At 38.8% G+C, this 24,595-nt stretch overlaps 1 protein-coding gene across 9 annotated transcripts in view; it reads left to right on the top strand.

Moving 5' to 3' along the window:
- tbc1d32 (TBC1 domain family, member 32) overlaps positions 1–24,595 on the top strand; it is an 84,774-nt gene that overhangs the window by 47,238 nt on the left and 12,941 nt on the right. For 3 of the 9 annotated variants that reach the window (XM_037086415.1, XM_037086412.1, XM_037086414.1), the window contains exons 29-32: positions 10,956–11,025; positions 12,884–12,999; positions 15,133–15,287; positions 19,716–19,856. In XM_037086415.1, coding sequence (XP_036942310.1) covers positions 10,956–11,025; positions 12,884–12,999; positions 15,133–15,287; positions 19,716–19,856 — 482 coding nt within the window. Of the gene's footprint in view, positions 1–10,955; positions 11,026–11,285; positions 11,393–11,657; positions 12,484–12,883; positions 13,000–13,742; positions 13,873–15,132; positions 15,288–19,715; positions 19,857–24,595 lie in introns of those variants that run through there. The other 6 variants (XM_037086413.1, XM_037086416.1, XM_037086418.1 and 3 more) reach the window with 6 other exon arrangements.

The following is a 24,595-nucleotide window of genomic DNA, read 5'->3' as shown; positions in this document are numbered from 1 at the left end:
GGCCCAACACTCAAATTTAATTTAGTCAAGCCAAATCCAGTCAAGTCAAATTTAGTCAAATTTAGTCAAGTCAAACTCAATAGCCCTGGATCACTCTAAATTTTAAGCCACAGATACCAGCTTCACCTTCTTGGGGGATGTAATTGCGAAATGTTGCCAATAATACTTAATGAGTAAATAACTTCAATTTGGGACCACCATTGGATATTTCTCACTCATTACAATAACAACACATAAACATATAATTCTTCATGTATGCAGACATAGATTTGACTTCTGCACCTTACAAGACTGTGATTTTTGGATGTTATGCTAACTTGTGACAGTAACTTACTGTTTACAAATGTTTCATGGCATGATTTACAATTTACCACAATCCAGATTATTTAACTATTGTTATCCGGCAACCAGATTTAAATAACCAGTATCTTTTAACAAGCTTGTGTAGTTACTAAGACTCACGGAGGACTTTACTCAGACTTAGTAATGGAGTCAAGGGTAGATGAAAGTTGTTGGAGATGTTGAAGGATCTGGATACTGTCGTGTAGTTTTTCAGTGTTGTGTAGAGGCCCGTAACAGTCCCTGTGGAATGGCAGATGAGTGGAGTGGAGAAACTCCTTCTCATTTGCAGAGCAGTGTTTTACCCGGGGTTAAACTGAGTTATGTTTCCCATATCAAATGAGTGAATGATTTCAGTAGGTTGGCTTGTTTGGTAGCCAGTGGGCTAAACAACCTGATCACACTGATGGCAGCTTGAAAGAAAAGCTGCTAATTAGTGAATACTCTGGCAAACTGTTAATTTTCCTAAAGGTAATGAAATGCTAATTGCATAATAGTCTTATTTTACATATTTTAAACAACATAAATTAGTGTTCCCTTTATATTACTTCAAACATGCAGCAGCAAACTACCTTCAAGCTACTCTCAGTAAATGTTCATTAATAACATGAACTAGTTCTTTAAGTTCAGTCAGGTTTAATATATTATCATCCATATTAGCTTAAATAATCACAGCCTAAGCATTGAGTTGTCTCAGTATTGTGTGTTTTAAATCGTCACAAGAAATAATGAAAATTGCATTTGAATTGAATCAGTAGAGCTATATGCCCCTGGTTTAATGTTTTGATGTCTGTGTAATCACCTGATGCTGATTAGTCACATGATTGTAATTATGATACTGCCACTGCTTTAAGGACTGGAGGTTATGAACCTGACTGCAGAAATCAGACACACTCAAGTATGATTTTGATGTATTTATGCAGAGCAGAAAGGTAAGAGGTTTACAACAACACAAACTACATTAGACAGCAGAATGGGAGAATAAAAGGGAACACTGATTAGTAAATTGGTGTAATCTGGTCAGTTGCTTCTCCCAAAAGACAGAAATAAACAAATGTTTATACTGTAGGAGGAGGTTAGGATTGTGACTAGTTAATTAAAGCATCACATTTCTACTCTTTTGCAACATGCATCTTATGGGATAAGGTGAAAACACTACTGAGGATGTGATGTAACAGCTGTCTGCTCTTCATTAGTTTTGCAGGGTGTCATGTCTTGAGTCTATAATCTTATTAGTTGTTTTACATTGAACTTGTTTGTCAGACTGTTAAAGAAAGTTAACAAAGTTAAAAGACCGAGCACTATAATGAAATGCCTTACTATTTGTCTCAGCAAATATTTTGTTGTGGTGAACACCATAACAATGTTTTTCTCTCATTGGTTCATGTGTGTTATTGTAATAAATTGACATAAGGAGGTTGATTTTTATCTCCAACAATTGAGAATCTAGCCACAAATATCAAAACATGTATTTTCTTCTTTTTTTTTTTTTAAAGTATTGTTTTGGCCTTTTTATGGCTTTGTTGATAGTAAAGCTGAAGATATGACAGGTAACGGGGAGAGAGAGGGGGCGTGACATGCAGCAAAGGGACCCGGGTCGGGAGTCACTTACATGTATTTTGTAAGTGTTAATAAATGACATGATGTTGATGAAAAAGATGGGATTAAATTGTGAGGGTAATACAGCACACAAACTACAGTTATCTTGCAGTTAATTTTCAAACAAGGCCTTCTATTCAATGACTGGATAATTAGCACTGCAGGACGAACATCAAGCAATTAAAGTTTGTCACTGCTGACTGCTGCTCTGCTCCATTAATGTCTCGTAAACATAAACTCGAGCAAAAAGCTGAAAATTGTTCCTTCCTTTCTATTCATTCAATCAATAATCAGTTTTTTATCAAAGATAATTTTGAATGGAAAATCGATTCTGAATCAGTTCGGACAACCAAAAATCAGAATCGGATGTAACTGTGAGACATGCCAAAGATTGATACCCCTCGCAAAACGCATATATTCAAAATAATTTGATCATTTGCTAACCCTTTTTTAAATACACCCGATATAAAACAGAACAAAGACAATATATTAATGTTATTCCTCATCAACTTAATTGAATTTTGTAAAGTTGGGACAGGGGCAGCAAGAGACAGGGAAAGTTGTGAAAGACTCCAAAAACACCTGTTTGGAACATTTAATTTGTTAAAGGTGACAGTATTGTGATTGGGTATGAAAGGGGCATCCTCTAAAGGCACAGTCAAGCAAGGATGTGAAACACATGATTGTATAAAGGATTTTAACACATGACACTTCATAAAACTGTTGTTGGTTAACACTGTTTGCAGATGATTGCATTCTGGTTTTATTTACGCCTTACATGGTATCGCAACATCTTTGGAAGCAAAGGAGAATAACAACATAGGAAGAAAGGTAGAATATAGATTGTGTTGGTGAAGGTCTATAATTATGGAGCTTAACCAGGCTTTTTACCTCTGCTGCTCCCTGATCAGACCAAAAACTTTTAGTATAACTGGAATAATTGTCTCCATAGGTCTCCTGAACACTTATCACCTTCCTCAGCAGTAAAGACCTTTGAGCAATTACTATGCTGCTCTAATACACAACATTTGACTCACTTTTGCACTTTAATTGATTTTTATGCAAATGCACTGCCTATGGTAATTGCTTGTTTCCTGCATGATCCACAGTATAACCCCTTTTGAACAGTCTGTGTTTAGTTGGAGTTAAGTGTCAAATGTCATTGACATTTTCATTCATGCCAGATCTAATTTATTTAATATAAAATTTTTGCTGAAGCAGAAAAATATAATCGAATACCAGCCATGCCAAAATACCAGAAAAGGTTTTAATCTTGGCCCTTATCGGCACGTCATATTGCACAAAAATTTTCACCCTTGCCCCAAGCAAAACATAGTCCATTAATCACAGAATGGTCTTTTAACCATAATCATTGTTCTACATTAAATCTAATCTACGTATTGTACTTAAATATGACTCAATTATATTTACGCCAGCAGGGGCATTCAAGCCTTTAATTAAATAAAAGTGGGCGTGAAATAGTGATTCAACATTAACAGTGTATTAGCCATAAAACTGAAGCCCTTATCCTACAGAAATATCTATAGTTTTGATTCGGTTAAGCTGGAGGTGTGCCTGGGAGTGATCAGAAGATGAAAGCTCTGCTGTCTTCACATCTGTTAATGTAATTGGCAATGTGGCTCAGTACACCATAAAGATGTGACCAGTTTCCTATCTAGCTAAACTCAGCTGTAAGCTGTAAGCTGTATACACTATATTGCCAAAAGTATTCACTCACCTAACTTGACTTGCATATAAATTTAAGTGACATCCCATTCATAATCCATAGGGTTTAATATGACGTCGGTCTGCTTCAACTCTTCTGGGAAGGCTTTCTACAAGGTTTAGGAGTGTGTTTATGGGAATTTTTGACCGTTCTTCCAGAAGTGCATTTATAAGGTTACACACTGATTTTGGACAGGAAGGCGTGGCTCGAAGTCTCCAATCTAATTCATTCTTTTGTTTGCTCTCAGCGATGGTGGTACTAGTCAACCAGCTGATGTAGATGAGCAAAGTGCTCTCGCTGGGGCATGTGGTCTGACCAGTGTTTGGATGTAGATGGGTGCAGTTTTGGTGATGGTCTTGAAGGCCAGCACCATTGTCTTAAATCGGATGCGGCCGCAACAGGAAGCCAGTTTAGGTCATGGGTCATGGAGGGGGGTGTGTCATTTTTAACAAGAATTTGGAAAGATTGTAAACATGCACGCTGCAGCGTTTTTGATACTCTGCAACGGTTTAGTTGCAGAGGCTGGGAGTCCAGCCAAGAGTGAGTTGCAAATGTCCAGGTGGGAGATGACCAGTGCTTGGACCAGGAGTTGCGTTGCGTCTTTTGTGAGGAAAGACCGGATCCTGCGAATGTTGTTGAGGGCAAATCTGAAGTATCAGGCCACGGCAGTGATGTTGGGAGCTCAGGACAGTCCAGCGTTGAGGATTACGCCCAGATTCCTCACCGTTCCTCGAAAGGCCATACCCTGACATCCTTGACAGCGGAGATGTCTGCCAAATATTCCTAGATACACGTCGCAACATGGGTGTTGGAGGAGGATGGGGGAAAAGAGAGGCTGGGTGTAGGGTGTCGTCACCATAACAGTGGTAGGAGAATCCATGCAACTTGATTGCAAAATCTAATGATCTAGTCTACAGTGAAAACAGAAGCGGTCCTAATACTGAGCCTTGAGGGACACCAGTTTCCAGAAAGCAGGGTTTGGACAAGGAACTGTTCCATGTGAACTGAATTGCTATTTGCAATTTGTCAGATATGATGCGAGCCAGGTTAGAGCACAGTCAGCAATGCCAAGTTCAGCCAGAGTGGAGAGGAGAATTTGTTGGTTGACTGTGTCAAATGCAGAGGAGAAGGAGAATGAGGACTAACGAGTTGGACGAGGCTCTGGCAGCACCGAGCAACTCAGTCACTGTGAGGAGGGCTGTCTCAGTGGAGTGACCACTCCTGAAGCCTGCCTGATGAGGGTCAAGGAGGTCATACTCTGAAAGACAGGAGGACAGTTGGCTGTAGACTGTTGGTTGTGTATAAAGATTTGAGAGCAAGATGCGAAAGGCAAGGCAAAACAAAACGCGTCTGGGATTTAAAGAATAGGATAAAGGAAAGTTAAATAGGATAAAACAGAACAAGCAGAATAATACAAGGCAGGACAAGATATGACGGAAATGGCTCCCCAATAATCTTTTAAAGTTTCAAACCTCAATTTAAAAAACAGTTTGTTTCAAATTTGAGGTAAACAATGAAACAACATATAATAGATTGTTTTTCATTGTTAGAAACAGCGGCTTTAATATCTGTGGTTGCATTTGGCCATTGTGGGAAGGGTTTCAAATCAGTGGACAGGACCGATTCATGGCCATGATGGATGCAGACATTATATATGCATCAATGTGATGAAGTTGATAAGTCAGGTGTTTGATTTACTGGATTAAACAACAGTATACTTATTTTACTTGTTTCTATGACACAGAACATCTCATATATCCATAATTTGATATGCCACTACATGAAACAATCCCAGTTGGAGTTGACTGCTGGGTTGCACATGGATACCTGTGGTTTAATATATACTGAATACCAAACACTGTAGACTGCTTGAGGTCAGTTTTTTGAAATTTAAATGGATACCTGCAGACTGCGTTGAAAAAGAGCATTTTCCATGTCAGACTGTTGTTCATTCAAGGCCAGGCTAATGCATTTTTCAAAACAGTGTGCAGAATCTGAGAGGCTTTACAAGTATGAACTGTATGTTAACATATTCATACAAATGTCCCTGAGCTGCTGAAGAAAAGCAGATAATTCCTGCGAGTGGCAGAATTCAGTCGTATCAGTAGTGAGGAATTACTTTAAAGTCATTTATGACAAGAAGACAGCTAATAAAAGGCAGCAATCTGTGGGGTTTCTGCGGTCTGAATGATGAATAGTAGTGATTAAAAAGGGTATCTGGAATGGGTTCAGTGTGCTTTTATTTATAATGCATTTCTCAAGAAGGAGAAAGGCTTGTCAGTGAGCCTTTTCCCGTCGAAGACTAAAATGTTTCCCCGGAGTGTGTTGGCTGTGACAGATCAATACAGAGGCATGTCTCTTCGGAGGCCACACCGATGAAGAATCTTCATTATGAGTGTTTGTTTTGATGATTTATGTATCTAAGTTCACTCACACACTTCAAAGTTTTAGAATTTTCCATTTTTTAATATTTTTTATACTTCATTTTTAGAACTGAGTCATACTCATATACTCAATTTTATTAACATCAAACACTAGAAACATTGGTTCCAGTCCACTTATTGAAGACATTTTTGTAAAGATAACCTTTATTAATGTTTTATTAGAATAATATATTAATAAAGAAGTAATGCGTTTGTATTGCTGCAGAGAAAAAAAAAATGGATTGATATGCCAACCTTTTGCCCAGAAAGTAGCTCAATGCAGTCATCTGTAAAAACAAATCCAGTGGATGACTCTCTGATGAACTCTTCTTTTGAAATAATTTGTTGTTGGAAAATGTAAGGACATCGTGCTGCTTGCCAGGATACTTGTTTTGTTTGTGTTTTCAGAATCTCTGCAGTAGTAGCATGATCCCTAGTCAGACTGGCTACACTAAACATCCAATTATAAAAAATACCTGAATTTTTCTGCTAAGATTCCCTCTAGACTTGTTTGAAGACATTAAAGAAAATGTTCTGCTTGGAAAAAAGATTTGTCTGATACAGTTTTCTGCCAATTCTGTTAGCTCAATGAAATATTCATAAAACACATATCCTCATTTTCCTTCATTTAAAATCAGAACTCTCTGAATATATAGATATTATTTATTGCAAAAATTGTAATTACTTTGAGACAGTTTTAAGATGTTTCACATTTCCACATCACAGTTGTTAAAGTTTGCATAGTGAACCATGATTAGCTTCTAAACTAGTGGTTAAAGGGCAACGTGTGTTTGCAGGTCTTGCGCAACTGCATATGTTGAAAAGTTAGGACAAAGCCAATTATGGCTCCATGGAAAACTGCATGTTTGCTAATAAATTGCCTCCATTGATGTTGCTCAGTGGCTAAATTGCATTGTGGGTAATGTAAGGTTATGAAAAGCTGTTCACTGGTCTAGCATTGCTCTCCATAATACTGCTGGACTCATTATGTTCAGGTTAAAAGCAAATGAATGAAAATACAGCAGTACAGCAGAACCAGAGATGTCACCTTTTTTATTCCACGCATTACCCATAATGGAACTTGCTGGAGGTAATTCAACAGATTATATGCTTCTTTCTCTGTATCTACAAAGACTTGATACTAGGTTTTTTCCCACGCGCAGTAGTTCTACTCAAGACTTGTAAACACACTTTATCTAAAATTGGTGGAGTTATCCTTTATGGTTTATACTTATTTTCCATCAACGTCTGCACGGTTCTGTACAGTGAAGTTAAACACACAGAACACATTTTTAACTGGAGTTTGACTTAATTAGACTTAAGATGTTACCCACTCTGTTTCAGTAGTCATGTAACAGCTATCCATCTCCAGTTTTGGTAAAGATGGAATAAATAAACAGTGAATAGACAGAAAAGTTGTAGTAAAAGTCTTATAGCCGGCAGTCTGATCTGAATCATTGGTTTTGGTCAGATGTCTTGGCAGAAAATCCTTCAGTTACTACAGTTGCATCAAAGCTGTAGAATAAATTCCACAATACCCTTAAAATGGTTGTGCACTCGCTGCTCCCGCATCAAACCAAGGATCAGCTCTGAAACTGCCACAGTAGCCTGTGTTTCTACATCTCTTCATTGCTTGAGAGTGAAAGTTCTCTGGTGTCCTTTCTATTACACAGGCACACTCACATAACACACGTGCACACACACACACACACACACACACACACACACACACACACACACACATACACAGCTATTCCATTTTCTCTACTAATATTCCTTCCACCAAATAGCCTCTGAGGTGACTGGCCAGCTGTCATGGCTCTTGTTGAATTCTGTAATCTGCCAGTTGTACGTATGTGTAAGTGTGTGCACATGGTAGGCACCTCTTACTGCTTGATTGACTACAGTAGACTACAGTCTCAGCTTCTCTGCCCTACTTGAGTGCTCCCATTGTGTGGAGAGAGCAGACTCATTTGCCAAGTATTAACCTCTGTCAGCTCCCTCTTCTGAGTTGTATCTCCTCACCTTTTGTGGCCCTGTCGCCTGAAGGCAGCTGCCCGGCAATCTCATTTATTTCAGCTGCCTGGTTAAAATTGGGTGGTTGGAAACAAAGAGAGAGCACCTCTTTATGCGACTGTCACATCTTGATAGCTCAGACAGAGATATACATTTTCTTTAAAACAATCCTAATTTTAATAGATGTTCATCTTAAGCACCCTCACTTCTGTAGTTTACCCAGCCGAAGAGCAAAAATCACAAGTCAGTTCAACTTTATTGTAAATATACTTGAATTCAAGAAATTATGGAGGAAAAAAAACAGAGAAAAACTGAAGGAAAAAAAAATCATTTTAAAAATGAACATGATTTTTTTTGGTTGGATAATTTAGTGAAAAAAACTAGATGTAAACATACAGACATACTGGATATGTAAAAGTGGCAAAAACATATAAATACTGTACACTTATACATACAGGGAACAGTGAATTTAGTGGAACAACAGTCAACAAAAAAGCTGTTTCCTTGCCTGGATGTACTCAGAGGCTTCAGTGTTGGAAAGGTTGTACTCTCAACATGATAAGCTTAGAAAATACAATGCATTGATAATGGTTAAGATAGTGGTTCGCTGTGGACAGAAGCAAAATGGTCTGACCCATGACTACTGAGTTCTAATGTAGTTAGGTCAGAATGTGAACATGTTGACAGGCATTTTGTGTGATGCTATTGCAAGATGGTCTCTAGTTAATACTATTTTTCAGCTGTTTGCGATGGGGTGATGTATCAGTTTGTGGCTATACAGGATAAATGCCACTACAAAGCAGCTTCTATTCTGAAGGTACGAGACCCCTCGATTCATCTTCAGCCATCAACCATCAAAAAAATTGTTTTTGGCTATAGTTTATGGATAAATCAGACTCCAATTTAGTGGCAGGCATTAAGAATAACTATGATAATGGCACAGATAAGAGTATTAAATTGAAACTGTCTCATAACCAGTTAATAGTTCCTTGTAGTACGTTTTACAAAAGGTTCTACTTCCACTTTGAAGTGTTTTTTTTGTGATGTTTTTGGTTATGTGCAGCCTGATATCTCTCACCAAATGTGCTGTACCTCATTCCTTGCCTTCAGGGAACAGAAGTTAAACTCACAACATTTCACTCTATAACAATCTCAACTGAAAATCCTCTTACACAAATGATCTTATTCAAAAAAAGACTACAGTCTCAATTTAACATTTATTTCTACAGCTGTGGTTGTGCTCACGCGCTAAGATGAAATAAACTCTGTGTGGATGTTGTTTGCTCATCTTAAAGGATTTTCTCTTAATGTGTCTCGAAGCAGTGACTCACACACCTAAGCTTTTAAATTCTGCAGGTTTCTTTGTTTTCAAGATTACCTTTGTTTTAATTTCTCCTCAAGCACAGGAGGATTGTAAGGACAAGTGAATCCACTTTGAGCTAAATAAAGATCCCTTACTCATTGCTCTTCGAAACTTTCAGTCACTTTTATGGGCAGTGACAAACAAATAGTCACAATGTACTGTATGTCAGAGAGATATCTTTCAACAAGTGGCTCTTTTTTACAAAAGTTAAATGGTTATTACAAACTGTAATATAGGGGTAAACGACGCAATTCTGCAGAGGCAGAAGGAGAGGAATGGGGAGGGAGGGAGGGAATAAATATAACAAGAGAACATTCATCTCCATTAGATGGTAATTGCCATCAGCAAGAGGTTTTTAGAGATGTTAATATGTGAAGGAGGACAGAAGGGCGAGATGGAGAGTACAGCTCTAGTTGTCCTGGCTCTGCTTCAAGCCCTCATCACAAGCTATTTTCTCTCAATTAATACAATATTTGATGGCCTGTGATTAATCCACAATCCTCAGCTCTGATTTTTCTATGGTAACAATGTTGAATCATCCCTTGGATATGTGCATCGCAGCTACAGAATTATCATATCCCTTGCATATTTCTGCACCATTAGTCTGTAAATTGGATTTCAAATTTTCCCTGCCACTCAAGCTGTCTCAATAATGCTGCTCATATTAATTGTTGAAATCTTCTCATCATCTTACCACAAACTGTCTGAAGCGAGGGATCCATTAGCACAAATGTAATAATATTATTTTCCCCTAAAGCCAGGAGGCAGTGGAAACATCCTACAAAACAAAATATCATTCTTCTCCCACTGCAGTTATTGCTTCATTCATCGTTCTCGCCGCACAATTACAACTGTAACTCCAAAAACTAATATATTTTTATGAATCTCTCCACTTAATGGTGCTAAGTAAGAGCCCACGAGAGCAGCTGGTGAGACTGATAGCTCAACGATCTGCACAAAAGCTGTGGCGTGTGGATCTAAAGCTGCCTTGCTCCAGTATATTCAGCCACTGCATCTCACCCCACAGATGAAGTCGTGAGATTAAAGAGCTTTCTCACAAGGCTCAAAATTTCATACAGTTTTTTTTCACCCCAGAACTCCACCACACTCCTAAAAATCAAGAGTTATGACTCCACTGCTCTAAACCATCCAAGCGCTATTGTAAAATTACCCGTTGATGACTGTTAGTGAAATTACCCAAGTCACCTTGATGCTGCGCCACCTCGCAAGCATCACAATTAAATGCCAAACAATGGCGGTAAAACTGCCAGCTACAAAATTACCTAGACATAACATCACATCTGTAGAGCCTTGGAAGTAGCAAGTCATTACATGTTGTCATGTTTTTCCATTCTCCATGGTCGTAACACAGCCTGTTAGTGATATCCAGGGAGTGTTTTTCCCCCAAACCCTGCAGCCGTATTCCCTCTGTGGGTATTACCTTGCTTGGTAATAACCACCTCTCTTCTTTAATCGTCCTGTTTTACAGCAGAGGAGAAGAGTGTGAAGAGTGCTGCATTATCATCTGTGGAGCAGCTGGGGATCAACACTTGTCTCAGGTATGTGCAGTATTTAGAGGTGTTTTTCTTTAGCTCATAAACCCTCACCCTAATCAGACAGTTGTCTTACAGCAAGAGGAACCTGCGGTGTATAAACTCTTTCTCTTCTTATGCTCACTGAAGTGCAGGCTTCATTTTTGTAACTGCTGGATTCACTTTGAAAGAAGAAGTCCTGAAGACTCTGTAGAAGTTTTTCTTAAAGCTCCTGTTTGTAAGAAAGTAATACTTATGCTTTGGGTTTCCCAACTTGTCAAATACAGCAGCATTTGGTTGGCAGCTGACCTACATAAAACAAAATCTACAACGTTAGGCTCTCGATGTTGGACCATGAGTACTGCTGATGGTTTCAAATATCATATCATTCAAGGTATGCCCCACAGCACTGCCTGGCTTTGTCTTTTGTTTTTGATTTGATTGACGAACCCCTAGTAGCAGAAATTATATTTCATTGATCAGCTTTAGAATGACTAATAAAGAGCCAATACACTCATACCCATGCTAATAAACAACAAGCTGATTGTTGACATGTTTACCTTCATATTAAGTATTTTTAATTTTGACTTATAATAGTTTGTGTGTGGAAAAGTGATATTTATACTAATTTCATCCAGCCACAATCTTTAGTTTCATGCCCTCAGAACCAGAGAGGTGAAGAAGTTCCTTCTGAAGCAGCACGTTTAGTTAACAAAGAAGAAGGTCACTGCTGAAGAAATCGAGCAAACAGCGTTTTCAGATTGAAATGGAGTGCAACAGCACGAGGTGTGAGCTGTTTCCCAATTCAGGAACTCAGTCATCTGAAGGCCACAGCACACAAAGGAAAGCTCAGATGTAATGGTCTGTCCACACCATTTTGCCGCTGTTAAAGGCATCTAAAACATGCTGTTGTATAAAGAATAATAATATTCCTTCCCGCTCCTACAGTACGATTAAACCCCTGCACTTGTCAAAGGTGTTTAAAGGTTCTCTTGCTGTTCTGTTTTCACACTAATGATGCTAGAGTGCATTATACTTGGCCTGTTCCCCATAAGTAGGCCCTCTGACTTGTGTTGCTTTTTTCACACTGCTTATTTCTGTCCTTAATGAGACCCCGCTGCTACATTAAATATTGGATATAACTCTTTGCTCGACATGTTCCCTGGAGGGGAGCTTTTCAGATGAAAAGTTCAGAATCACTGAATGCCATGTTTGCATTTTTTGGTATCAACAGAGCACAGTGTGTGAGCGTTACCCGCAGAGCAGCGTGTCTTATGGGATTTAAAAGTTGTCGGACATGAATTTATAATTAATCCTTGACTTACAAGTGTCAGACTTGCTGAGTTAAATCGGACCACTATGGACTTGTTGAATTGAATTTTGATGAGTACTTCTGTGTATCTGCATAAGGCCTCGAGAAATTCTGACTCTTTTTGCCTCAGTGTTTTGGTGCATAACAATATAGACAGTGAGAAAGAATGATTTTTAAAAAAAAAAAAATGAAAATACTTAAAAAAAAACAAAAAAAAACAAAAACAGATCCCAAATATGTTCAGGAGTCTGTTTTTAAGATGAAAGTGCAGTGCCGTTTGAGGAGGGACTAATAAATGATGGGGCAGAAGTCAACCACCATTGACTTTGGCAGAACTGACTCCCTTAGCTGCCACAGGAAATACATCCTCAGCTTTTTCTTTATCATGGCACCGGCGTTCACCTCCCATGGTCTTTGGTGATGATGGTCCCCAGGAAGGACACATGGTGATGGGGGCAGGTGTGACTGGGTTCTTCCTGGAATCCATCACCATCCCCACTGTCTTTAGGTACATAAAGATTTGATATGTACTTTAGTGATTGACATTATTTCTGTGCTGTGTTTCATCTCCAGGTATGGTAGCTTCCTCAAGCTTCTAAAAGCAGATGCTGTGAATGACCTGACGCTGCTTATGAAGCATGTTAAGATCTTCTTGTCCACACAGAGAGTTAAAACTGCTTCAGAGCTCAGTATCCTTACAGATTCGATGTCTGCCTGCATGAAGCTGGTAGACTGTGACTACAAAGGTATTCACCCTCTTTGAAATTTGCATATTTCCCTGGCCTGTTTGGAAAGTTGGCTGGAAAATTACTTCAAATAACTAATGAGATTCCCACATTTCAGACAAGTTGGAAAATATGCGTCACTTTACCCCTTTAAAGTGACTTCTATTCTGAATCCTCTTGATTATGGCGTACACATATACAATGCATAATCTATATTAACAGATTTAAATATACAGTATGCGTTTCCTACCACAAGGGCTTCCCCAATCAAAACAATGAACAAAAAAGATGTAGATTAAGGATGTTGCTTAGTAGCATGGAATCATGGGAGTTGTTGTCTTCATTATTAAACAAACATTACTGCCAATGAAAATCTGACCTGAGTCAAAAAGAGCAGGTACTGTAGTGGGAATGAAATGGGGGACTTTAAACTGTGGGCTAATCCAGTAGTTATAAATTAATTAATTATGTTTATTTATTGAGCTCATGTATTCAGCACAACTCAAGTGGACCAAAGTACTATAGAAAAGAACATTAAAGTATCAAGTTAAAAACACACAACACGACTAACCAGCTCTTAACCAGACTTAAGCAGCTCATATGGTTCAATGTCCTTAATAAAACCTGAATGACTTCCGAGTTTGTAATGCATATTTACGTGTTTGTAGATTATTTCTAGTGCTTTCTACCTAAACAAAAGTTACTAGTTCACAGTGTCTAAAGGCAGCACCTCAGCAGAGAGACGTAAAACGCAGGAGGTGTCAATAGCCTGGGGTTGTTTTCTGGAGTGGAGACTAATGGCGCCATAGTTCTCCTGGAGCGCGACTCAGACCTGCATATCAGTGAAGTCATTTGCTTCCAGCGGCTTCTGAATTAAATTATCTAAATGAAAGTGAATGCTCCAGAGCTTGGATAACCCTGTTAATGTATTTGACGAGATACATTTTGTGTTGTGACCCTGGTGTTTAGAAGCGTGTTTCGTGTTTTTATTCTAATCATTGGATTGTAATGTGGTGTTCACAATGTAGAGCTAATGCCTGTGAGATCTCCGCACAGTAGCCAGAGGAAAATGTTGGAATTTTACATTTCTGCAAACCACAGATGCTTTCAAATACATACGTACATGTGTCACATTACATGTATGTATGAGCTGACTTTCAAGTCAGGTGGAGGTGTTACTTCTGGGTGAGACAGCTGCCAAGCAGAGACCGTTTCAACATTGATAAACATGAAAGCGGCAGTTATTTGTAATGAGACACTGGGACATTTTCCTGCCATGTTTGTGGCAACAGACAATTTTTTTTTTATGCCAAACTATAATCTTTTTTCCAAACCTCACCAAATTCTTTTTGTGCTAAAACATAAACAGATTGACAACATTTATTCTGCCGATTGTGTTAGAGATCTTTTAATAAATTAATAATTTTGGCTGAACTTTTGTAGCTAGATATACACTTGAATCTTCATACCCCCAAATAAAAATGAATTTCCATATAAATCTAGTCTGTTTTAAGCTGTAAAGCATAAATCCACAGAATGATACTGCAGACTGAGAATTGGATCTTGGCAGTCTTAACTGTGGGAAGCTGTTTTTCAGCTCTGAGATAATGGCGTGGTGTATCAGGGTTAATTGACTGTCAAAGCATTACTCGCTCTGTGGTTGACACTCAATGGTGTCAGTTGACAGCAAAGTGGTATTAGCTCAACGCTCGATTTAACACAACATAAGGAATTCCTTTCTTGTGACACCTAAACGGGATCTTTTTTCAAATTCTTCAAAATACAAACAAAACAAATTAATTTCAGCTCTGAGTTAAAACATTTGTACAATTAATTCTGTTGTTTGAATTGATTCACGACCACCTGCTGTTGCCAGAAAAGATCTGTCAAGTCACATTATTCAGAGTTTGTTCTGCACACAGCTCTCTGGATCATTAATTGGTAATTCAAGCTGAGGTTGCACAGATTTATTTTTACATGTAAAATGATTATCTCTCTTGATTAAAGCTCTTACCATTTAAACTGTGCTGCCAAAGGCTATTTTAAAGTTAAGATAAATGCTCTCTAGTTTCTGGCTCTTTAACTCCTGCCCTCCAGTCACTCAGCAGGACGTTTATCCAGGCCACGACTGGCTGGCCTCCACAGTGTTCCTCATCATGGCTGGAGACATGGAGCGGTCTCTGAGTTTACTACTCAATCTGTCATCTCAGCTCACCTCTGCATTCATCTGGCCAGCAAGGATACACGCCTCTGTGAGTATAACTACAGCACTAGGTATTTAAAGTGCAAGAGCTAGGATTTAAATATGCAGTGATTTAGCATCAAGTGGAAGCAAAGCTGTTATTTGAAAGACAACAATAGTCATGCATCATCCTACAGTGTATTCTTCTATTTTAATGTATTCTTGCTGTCTTGGTTTGTGAAGAGTTACAGTAGTCACACTATTCTGAACAAAATGATCATATGCTGCTACTCATAAGACAGTTTGAGATTGCGTTTAAAAAAGAAAAAAAGGTGGGTGCTAAAATTAGGTAATGTTAGCACTAAATAGTAAGTAATAGTAAGCTCCTCTCTGTTTAAGGTGGAGCAGTTTTTCATCTGCATGTAAGTAAAGTGTGGAGGTGTCATTCAGAGATAGTCCCATGACTGTTTTCTGTTTTCCGTTTCCCACATGCCTCCCAACGGGGAGTTCGTCGACTTGTTTGATCTGCAGAGGTTGCACATGTGTTGTGTATGTGTTGGGTGTTTGAATGTGTGCGTGTGAGCTGCAGTGAGAACCATTGTGAGCTACAGTTAGTCATAACATCAACTGGTAGATATGCAGAGACGTGCATCTTCATAGAAGTCAAATTCCAACTTTACAGCTGCACTTATTCAGCTGGGGTCATGCAGTGAGCTACAGATAGACAGTCACCTATCTATGGGTTTGCCCAGCACATAGTAAATCAAATCTCTAAAATTCAGACAACCTGTTGTTACTTTGGGCTTAAAACGGAATTGTTTGGTTTGGTATATCCTACAACAGCCTGTGTTCTTCTAAGTCTTTTTAAGTCGGTTATCAGCCTTTGATCCTCAGACAGGTCCTACATGTCTAGACTTTATATTAACATCACTGTCATCTGGTTTTATGGAATACATTTTGCTTATATAATGAATAACAGGACACTGTTGGTTATTCTTTGTTGTCTCAATCAATGTATTTTAATATGTTACTGGCTAAAAAGAACGACCCTGCCCAACAGTCTGTAGATTTAGTTTCAGTTATACCCAAGAAAGTCAGGTCATTTAGAGGGGCATGCATGGCTTTCTTGAGCTACAGTATCTCACAAAAGTGAGTAGAGTGTACCCCTCACATTTTTGTAGATATTTTGTTATATCTTTTCAAGGAGTCAGTGTGCAGCTTGTATAACAGTGTAAATTTACTGTCCCCTCAAAATAACTCAACACAAAGCCATTAATGTCTGAACTGCTGGCAACAAAAATGAGTACACCTTTGAGTGAAAATGTCCAAATTGTCCTCCCCAGTGTCATGTGACTCGTTAGTGTTAGAGGGTCTCAGGTGTGAATGGGGAACAGGTGTGTTAAATTTGCTGTTATTGCTCTCACACTGTCGCATACTGGTCACTGGAGGTTCAACATGGCACCTCCTGGCAAAGGACTCTCTGAGGATCTGAAAAAAGACTTGTTGCTCCACATAAAGATGGCCTAGGCTATAAGAAGACTGCAAACTGACTGAAACTGAGCTGCAGCCTGGTGGCCAAGACCATACAGTGGTTTAACAGGACAGGTTCCACTCAAAAGAGGCTTCGCCATGATCAACCAAAGAAGTTGAGTGCACGTGCTCAGCGTAATATCCAGAAGTTGTCCGTGGAATAGATGTCTGAGTACTGCCAGGATTGCTGCAGAGGTTGAAGGGGTGGGGGGTCAGCCTGTCAGTGCTCAGACTATATGCTGCACACAGCATCAAATTGGTCTGCATGGCTGTTGTCCCAGAAGGTAGCCTCTTCTAAAGATGATGCACAAGAAAGTCCCCAAACAGTTTGCTGAAGACAAGCAGACTAAGGACATGGATTACATTATGTCCTGTGGTCTGACGAGACCAAGATAAACTTATTCAATTCAGAGGGTGTCAAGCATGTTTGGTGGCAACCAGGTGAGGAGTACAAAGGCATGGTGGTGGGAGTGTCATGGTCTGGGGCTGCATGAGTGCTGCCGGCACTGGCGAGCTACAGTACAGAGCTACAGAAGGAACCGTGAATGCTAACATGTACCGTGACATACTGAAGCAGAGCATGATCCCCCTGCCTTTGGAAATTGGGCCCCAGGGCAGTATTCCAACATGATAACGACCCCAAACACACCTCCAAGACAACCACTGCCTCTCTCAAGGGGGGGGGGGGGGGTCTTTCTCTGTATCTTGGTGTGTTAGACCATGGATTAAACTTACACCGGAATATCCCTTTAAGGTAGTGCCAGAAAATAATGGATATTATAATATTGACACTTTGGGCATAATTTGGACATTTTCAATCAGGAGTGTACTCATCTTTATTGCCAGCACTTTAGACATTAATGGCTGTGTATTAAGGTATTTTGAGGGGATAACAAATTTACACTGTTATACAAGCCGTACACTGACTACTACTTCACACTGTATCAGTGTCATTTCTTCAGTCTTGTCCGATGAAAATATATAATAAAATGTTTGCAAAAATGTGCGGGTGTACTTACTGAGATACTGTATATTGTCTTTTTCACTGAACACTAAAATCACATCAGAACCATGAATAAATCTAACATGATGTCACCCACTGGTTTGGGGACTTCATCTCATCAACCTCAGTGAGCCAATGATGCACCGTGCTTGTTGTGCCAAGCTCCAATAGTGCTGATGACTGGCTGTCTCGAGGCATGTAGGAAAAACACCAGATACCGGCCTGAAATTGGGCTCACCACATAAATGTGTAATGTAATCTTTTGTTAAATAGTTTTCAGAAAATTGGGATTGAAAATCGTTCAGGACCTGGTATAAAATGTTTACAATTCCCAACCATAGCCTCATTCTAAAGCATACCCTGCTTAGTTAGTAGTCAATTGGACTCTAAATGGAGCCATAATGTACAAAATAAACTTCATTTTGTATTGAGGAAGACAAAAAAAAATAGTGATTGATCCCATAAACTCATGAGAAAAGTGTTTACTAAGGTACTAAAACATAGTGCCAGGGTCATTTTCCCATAGAATTCCAAATAATTTGAGTTCTTTTTAAAGCCAGCAGGGTCCCTTCCTGCTGGCCAGTGGAAAAATGCAGGTTCAAAGCACTTATGCATTGGCTTTACTTTTCAAACCCAGATCATCTAATATTTATATTGTGTACGGTCAAAACCAGTTGCCTAAACCAAAGAAGAATACCTGAAATGATATAGAAAGCCATGTGAAGCCCAAGTGAAGTCCACAGGAACTGTGAGTGTTAATAGTGACAATAATATGAAGCAAGTTGAAAAAGAGCTCAAGTTATCTGTCTGTCTTTATCAATAACACACTTTCAGCAAAGTCATGTCCACTGTTGAAAACACAACAAATAGCACAAAAAGTCTCATGTTATTACATTAATGAAACAAGGTGGAACTATTTACAACATAAATGTAGCAATATAAACCAGTTACTTCAGGGAATTTCATGAAATGACATGACCTGATCACAAAAACATCCTGCTATTGAAGAGGTGATGCTTTCAGATATGGAGGGACAATCCTGATTCATCTCGTCTCATCTGACGTACACATCTAAAAATGCACCTTCAAATGTTAACAGCTTTGACGTCCGTCTCTGTCTTGTCCTCGTTTAATCCTGGCTTTTTCAAACACAGCACGTCAACAATCATAGCAACGCTACAGCAAAGAAAAACATGAATATATAAGGATGATGCTGAATCCTTACAACTTTATTCGCCTACTGGCTTTTGTTTAGCTCCCTAAATAAGGTGAAAAACAAACCAGATGTTTTTTTTTAGTAGATTTTAAAAAGAAGAGGAGTAACACTAGGAGGAAGTCGACTGAAAGAGATAAATGGGGGGACTAAGAGTATAAAGAATAGTTGAAAATAGGAGAAGAAATTTAGTTTCAATCATTTTAAATTGCCAGGGAGAACTAAGGTGCTGAGATTAAGCTCTGCTATCATTATACCAAACCTCTGTCATCTTGTCGCTCTTGTCAAAGTCAATTATGGCGCGATTGGACTCGACTGAATGTGTGTTACGTGCTCTCACTGTGTTTGATGCAGATGCAGCTGGTGAATTACTCCACATGGCAGTTTGCCTCCAACTCCACAATGTGGTCGATTTAGTCAATACCACAAAAAACAGAAAGGGCACAAATAATTGAGAGGCAACAGTGAATTTAGAAGGGAATGTGTGAAAGAACACATGCAATCACACACCTGTGTGAACACAAAGCAGCATGCTGTATCTATCTCCATTAGTCAAAATAAAAGGTGTATAAAAGCTAGTATTCAAGATTGTTTTTATTTCCATATCAGTGCTGAATACCAAACATGGAGCTCGTAACTGATGCCTCTGTTGTTTGAAAATCCACCAGTAGTGAAACAAAAAAATGATTATTATTTACAGATACAGAATCTAAAAATGTTCTGAGAGAAAAACCTCATGTTTGTCATGACAGGTCCATGTTCCTTTGGAAGTCGCTGAATCAGGAATCCCTCCCGTTTACTGGTGCACGGCTCACTATGTGGAGATGCTGCTGAAAGCTGAAGTTCCTCTGGTGCACTCCGCCTTCAGGATATCTGGTTTCACCCCATCACAGGTATGAATGAAAAAAATGTTTACTTGAAGCTAGCCGGTGCAATATTGTAGGGCGAAGATTCAGAACAAAACTGAGCTTAATCGAACGTTTTCCTAGACCACACAATCAAAGTTCAGGATAAGATATTGTTAACCAATGAGTGTCCCATCTGTGACATTAATTTGTATAAAATTTCTGTTGACTAAGTTTGCCTTTACTAACTGTCAATGCAAAATTGAAGTTTAGTTCTTCTACTTAATTTATTATGACCAAAATAAGTGGGGTGTTTAACATTGGTAGAAATGCAAATAATCTTTAATTAACATCTTTCCCTATAAATCGAAATCAATAATATTCTGAATTAGGCGCATTCTTTTTTTTCTAGAACTGATTATGGAAGTAGCTAAGTAGTGAGACATCCTGTGTTTTTGTGCTCGAGCCACACGGAAGCCACAAACAACGGTTTTAATAATATCTTCAGGCAAACTCAGCTCTGACTGACCGATGTTAAAGCGCTGCTTGACAGGGACTACTGGAAAGAAACCGAGAAGAATCCTTAACTTCAAAACATATAATAACATGGCGCCTGAAAAGGGGACCAAGTTAGCATTTTCACCCAGGTGCTGTGTTCACATCACAGCCGAGCTGAGCCAGAGGCAATAAATACTCATGACTACTAATGAGGTTGATTGACCCGGGAGTAGATCCAGATTGTACACATTCACATTGCACACAAAAGGCAGATATTAGTGGATGTAAGTGGGTTTTTTTGGCCAGGGTGAACGGGGTTTATGTGTGTCACATACCTGGGAATGACTTACATTGACAGTACAACTGCAGACAGTACAACTGTTTATAATCCATACAGAGGATTTTGTTCACTTTCAGTAGCTTCTTCACTCTGTAATACTCTTCAAAGACTGAACAAAAATTAAGTCAGATATACATTGCATTACTTTATGCATGTACATTATCAAGTACAAATCAAAACTATTCAGCAAATACAACTAACAAAAGTACAACTAAAACTGATTTTACACCAGACGTGATAATGAACGTCAACATCTAGTCTGGTTAAAGTCTGACATTATTCAATTTCTTTCCATAAAATTATAGAATCAAATAGAAAGTTTGAATCCCACCAATGAAGCTTCGAAGACAATAGTTTCTGTTTATACTGCAGAAAATGAGTCTAACTTAAATGTTCAATTATTACTTTTCTGTCTTTGTATTACAATTTCCATATAGATCAGTAAAGCACAGTCACGACTACTGATGGTGGAAGTAAAAGGAACTGAGTTTGGATTTGAAACTTATTCTGACACCAAACTACTCAGCAGCCCACTTTGTTTTTTAACTGTTAAATGAATAATTGAAAAAAAAATAATTCATTAACAGTGTCAGTAAGATCCCAAACTACAGTGTTCAAAGCTTGTATAACCACACTTCTAGTTGCCCTATGAATGTCTGCCATTTTTATTCTGCTTTGACTTCAGTCAACTTCAAAACACCAAAATAAGCCTTTGACGGTGAAGCTTTCTCTTTGACAAAGCAGTTGAAAAATCAGATCTTGGCTCCTCAGCTCTTTATTCTTTTGAAACAGACTTCTCAGACAAACAGTAAGGAAGGAGAAAAAAGATAAATTCACCTTGAATCCTCTTATGTTTGATCCTGTCTTCTGTGTGTCGGCAGTTGACAGTTGAGGCTCACATTATGTGCGGCAGCACCGGCGCTTATAAGACTCGCTGCATTTGCATCAAAGATCTAAACTCGCCGTCTCAAGGGTGGAGTAAAACGTTAACATTCAGCTCATCTCGTCACTCTTCAAGGCGATAATGGGCACCTGCTTCTCAGTCAGAAATGAAAATATCTGTTCCAAAAGTTGAGCTCTAAGAGACTGACAACGCAGCAGTGGCAAATGAAGCATTATACACCTCTGACATTCATAAAGAACGGGTTGTGTGTGTTAAAATCCATCTCCGGAACATTTAAGTATTTGAAACAGTCAGACTGCCTCAAGAATAGTAGTGTGTGACAGGAAGAGACATTTTAAACAGGAACAGTCCTCAGTGTGAGCAGACACCTGAGGTAGGTGACGAATAGATGGGTTAATTATAAGAAGAAGCATGAAGTGTGTGGTTCACATGGGAAACAAGCCTTTGCATGAGTGCAGTGCTGCAACAGTTATAAGTGATTGTGCATTCAGTCGCAAACGTGTGTGTGCGCAAATCTGTCTGGACCCATCAGCAGAATGCTTTACTCTGCCATTGATGCTGACTTTTCACTATTCTTTAATGGCCAGTAGGGGCTGCAAGTGATGAACAACTCCTTCAGTTTGGAATCTTGTTTAAGCGAGGGACACTTTGTACTTTTAAGGCGAACCCATAAAAATCATCTCTATCTATACATCCTGATTACTCCTGATTACCTTTTAGATGAACCTGCGGTATATTTCCGTACAATAAGAGCAGGTTGTCTTGTGAGTCAAACATTCAAAAGTTTCTTTATAAGTGTGCCATAAGGCATAAACTTGCATCTTTCCGAACGTATTCACCATTTTACAATATGCGCTATGACACAGCAGAGGGCATTTCTGGAATGTGGCTAGACTATAACAAGGTCACAAGATGGTCTTTGCTGTCACCTTAACAATAAGCCTGGCATAAATCTACATAAGTGTCTTCTTCTAGTTTCCATTATTAACTAATTGGCTGATTAGTAGTAGTAAGTATTAGAATAAGTATTGATACCTGTGCCAGATGCCATAAAAGAGGGTTAATATCACATTAATGCCATTTTCATGAAATTTCAGAGGGTGTGTCAAACACATGCAAAACTACGTATTATATAACCAAATTGATGATAAGTAGAAAGACATTTTTAAGATTTTTAATTTTCTTGAACTCATTCCTTTGGACAAAATAAAAAAAACTTTGCCAACTGCCTATTTACACATCCAGCAGACATGAAGCTACAAAACCAGAACCAGAAGAGGAAAGTCCAATATTTATTCTTGTTTTAGCTTTTGGTTGCAACCAACTCCAGCTCCATGGCGTTCTGCATGTGACACCTATCACGTCACATATGGTAGTCATTTGTGTCATAGTGTATATCTCAGAATGATCATATCACAGAAAGATTGAATTTAAAGTCTATGAACAATAACACTGAATTATCACTCAGATCTACTGCAGAACATTCAGTGTTTCAAGCAGACATAACTCTGAGCAGGACAATGTGACCTGACAAGCTCGGATTAATAACTGCTCTAAAAACCTGTTGATGGCAGAGGGGAAATGAGTTAAAGAATGATGTGAAAATGTAGTCTCAGTCACCTTTGCCGCCCGAGTTTAAGCTCACAGGAAAACTAACTACAGAGGAAAGCACATTTTGTCACTCTCAGAAAAAGAGGCGCTCTCTCCCCTTTCAGGGGATTTATTGTCATTAGTTTACAGTCACAGAAAGTTCTGTATGTGTACTTTTTTATCTGCCTGCAGGTTTAAAAAAGGCAGCATGTATCCAGCATTTACTTGTTTTAATCACAACACACAATTTAGTATGCCAGTGTTTTCATTAGAGTATAGCTGAGGAGGAGGCAGTAATAATCTAATGTGTTTATGGAGTGTAAGTGGAGCTTTAGCAGACTTGTGTTGTTAGTGAAAACGTTGACTAATAATTGGTATGACAGTTAAAACACAAGCACTGTTATCTGTTGAATGATCGGAAAAACTGGATTTAGGAGTGTGAAGCTCCATCAGATTAACAGCTACTGACTGTGTGACTGCTGTTCCCGTTCATGATTTGGCTACAGAGAGTAGATTTTACTGACCATGACACATTTATTAAATCCTTGCTTCAGCACGAGGCTGTGCACTCAGAGGACTTGAACAATTTTTAGCATGCTGTCCTTTTATTAGCCATTCTTGCATCGCAGCTCAGGGGATGGTAATGTTGGTGCAACACTTCAGTTCAGACTGAAATACAGTCATGGACAAAAGTATTGGCACCCCTGGAACTTTTCCAGAAAATGCACCATTTCTCTCAGAAAAGTGTTGCAATTTCAAATGTTTTGGTATACATGTGGTTATTCCCTTTAAGTACATTGGGACAACACAAAAAAGCAGAAGAAAAAAAGCCAATTTGACATCATTTTACACAAAACTCAAAAACTGTGTCGGAGAAAATCATTGGCACCCTCATCTTAATATTTGGTTGCACACCCTTTGGAGAAAATAACTGAAACCAATCGCTTCCTGTAACCATCAACATGTTTCCTACACCTCTCAACTGGAATTTTGGACCACTCTTCTTTTGCAAACTGCTCCAGGTCTCTCATATTTGAATGGTGCCTTCTCACAACAGCAAAGGTGTTCTATGGGATTTAGATCCGGACTCATTGCTGGTCACTTCAGAGTTCTCCGGCGCTTTGTCACCAAACATTTCTGGGTGCTTTGTGAGGTATGTTTTGCTTCACCCAGCTTTCTGACACAAGGCCCTACATTACGGGCCAAAATCTTTTGATAGTCTCCAGATTTCATAATTCCTTGCACACAATCAATGCACACAGTGCCTGAGGCAGCAAAACAACCCCTAAACATCTTTGAACCTCCATCTTATTTGACTGCACTGTGTTCTTTTCTTTGTAGGCCTCATTCTATTTTCTGTAAACAGTAGAATGACATGCTTTACTAAAAATCTCTACCTTAGTTTAATCTGTCCACAAAACATTATCCCAGAAGGACTGAGGCTTAATCAGGTAT

This window comes from Acanthopagrus latus, chromosome 22 (assembly GCF_904848185.1).
Source record: "Acanthopagrus latus isolate v.2019 chromosome 22, fAcaLat1.1, whole genome shotgun sequence".
Lineage (NCBI taxonomy): Eukaryota > Metazoa > Chordata > Actinopteri > Spariformes > Sparidae > Acanthopagrus > Acanthopagrus latus.
Note: the sequence above shows the minus strand (reverse complement) of the source record. Positions and strands in the feature narration are given on the sequence as shown.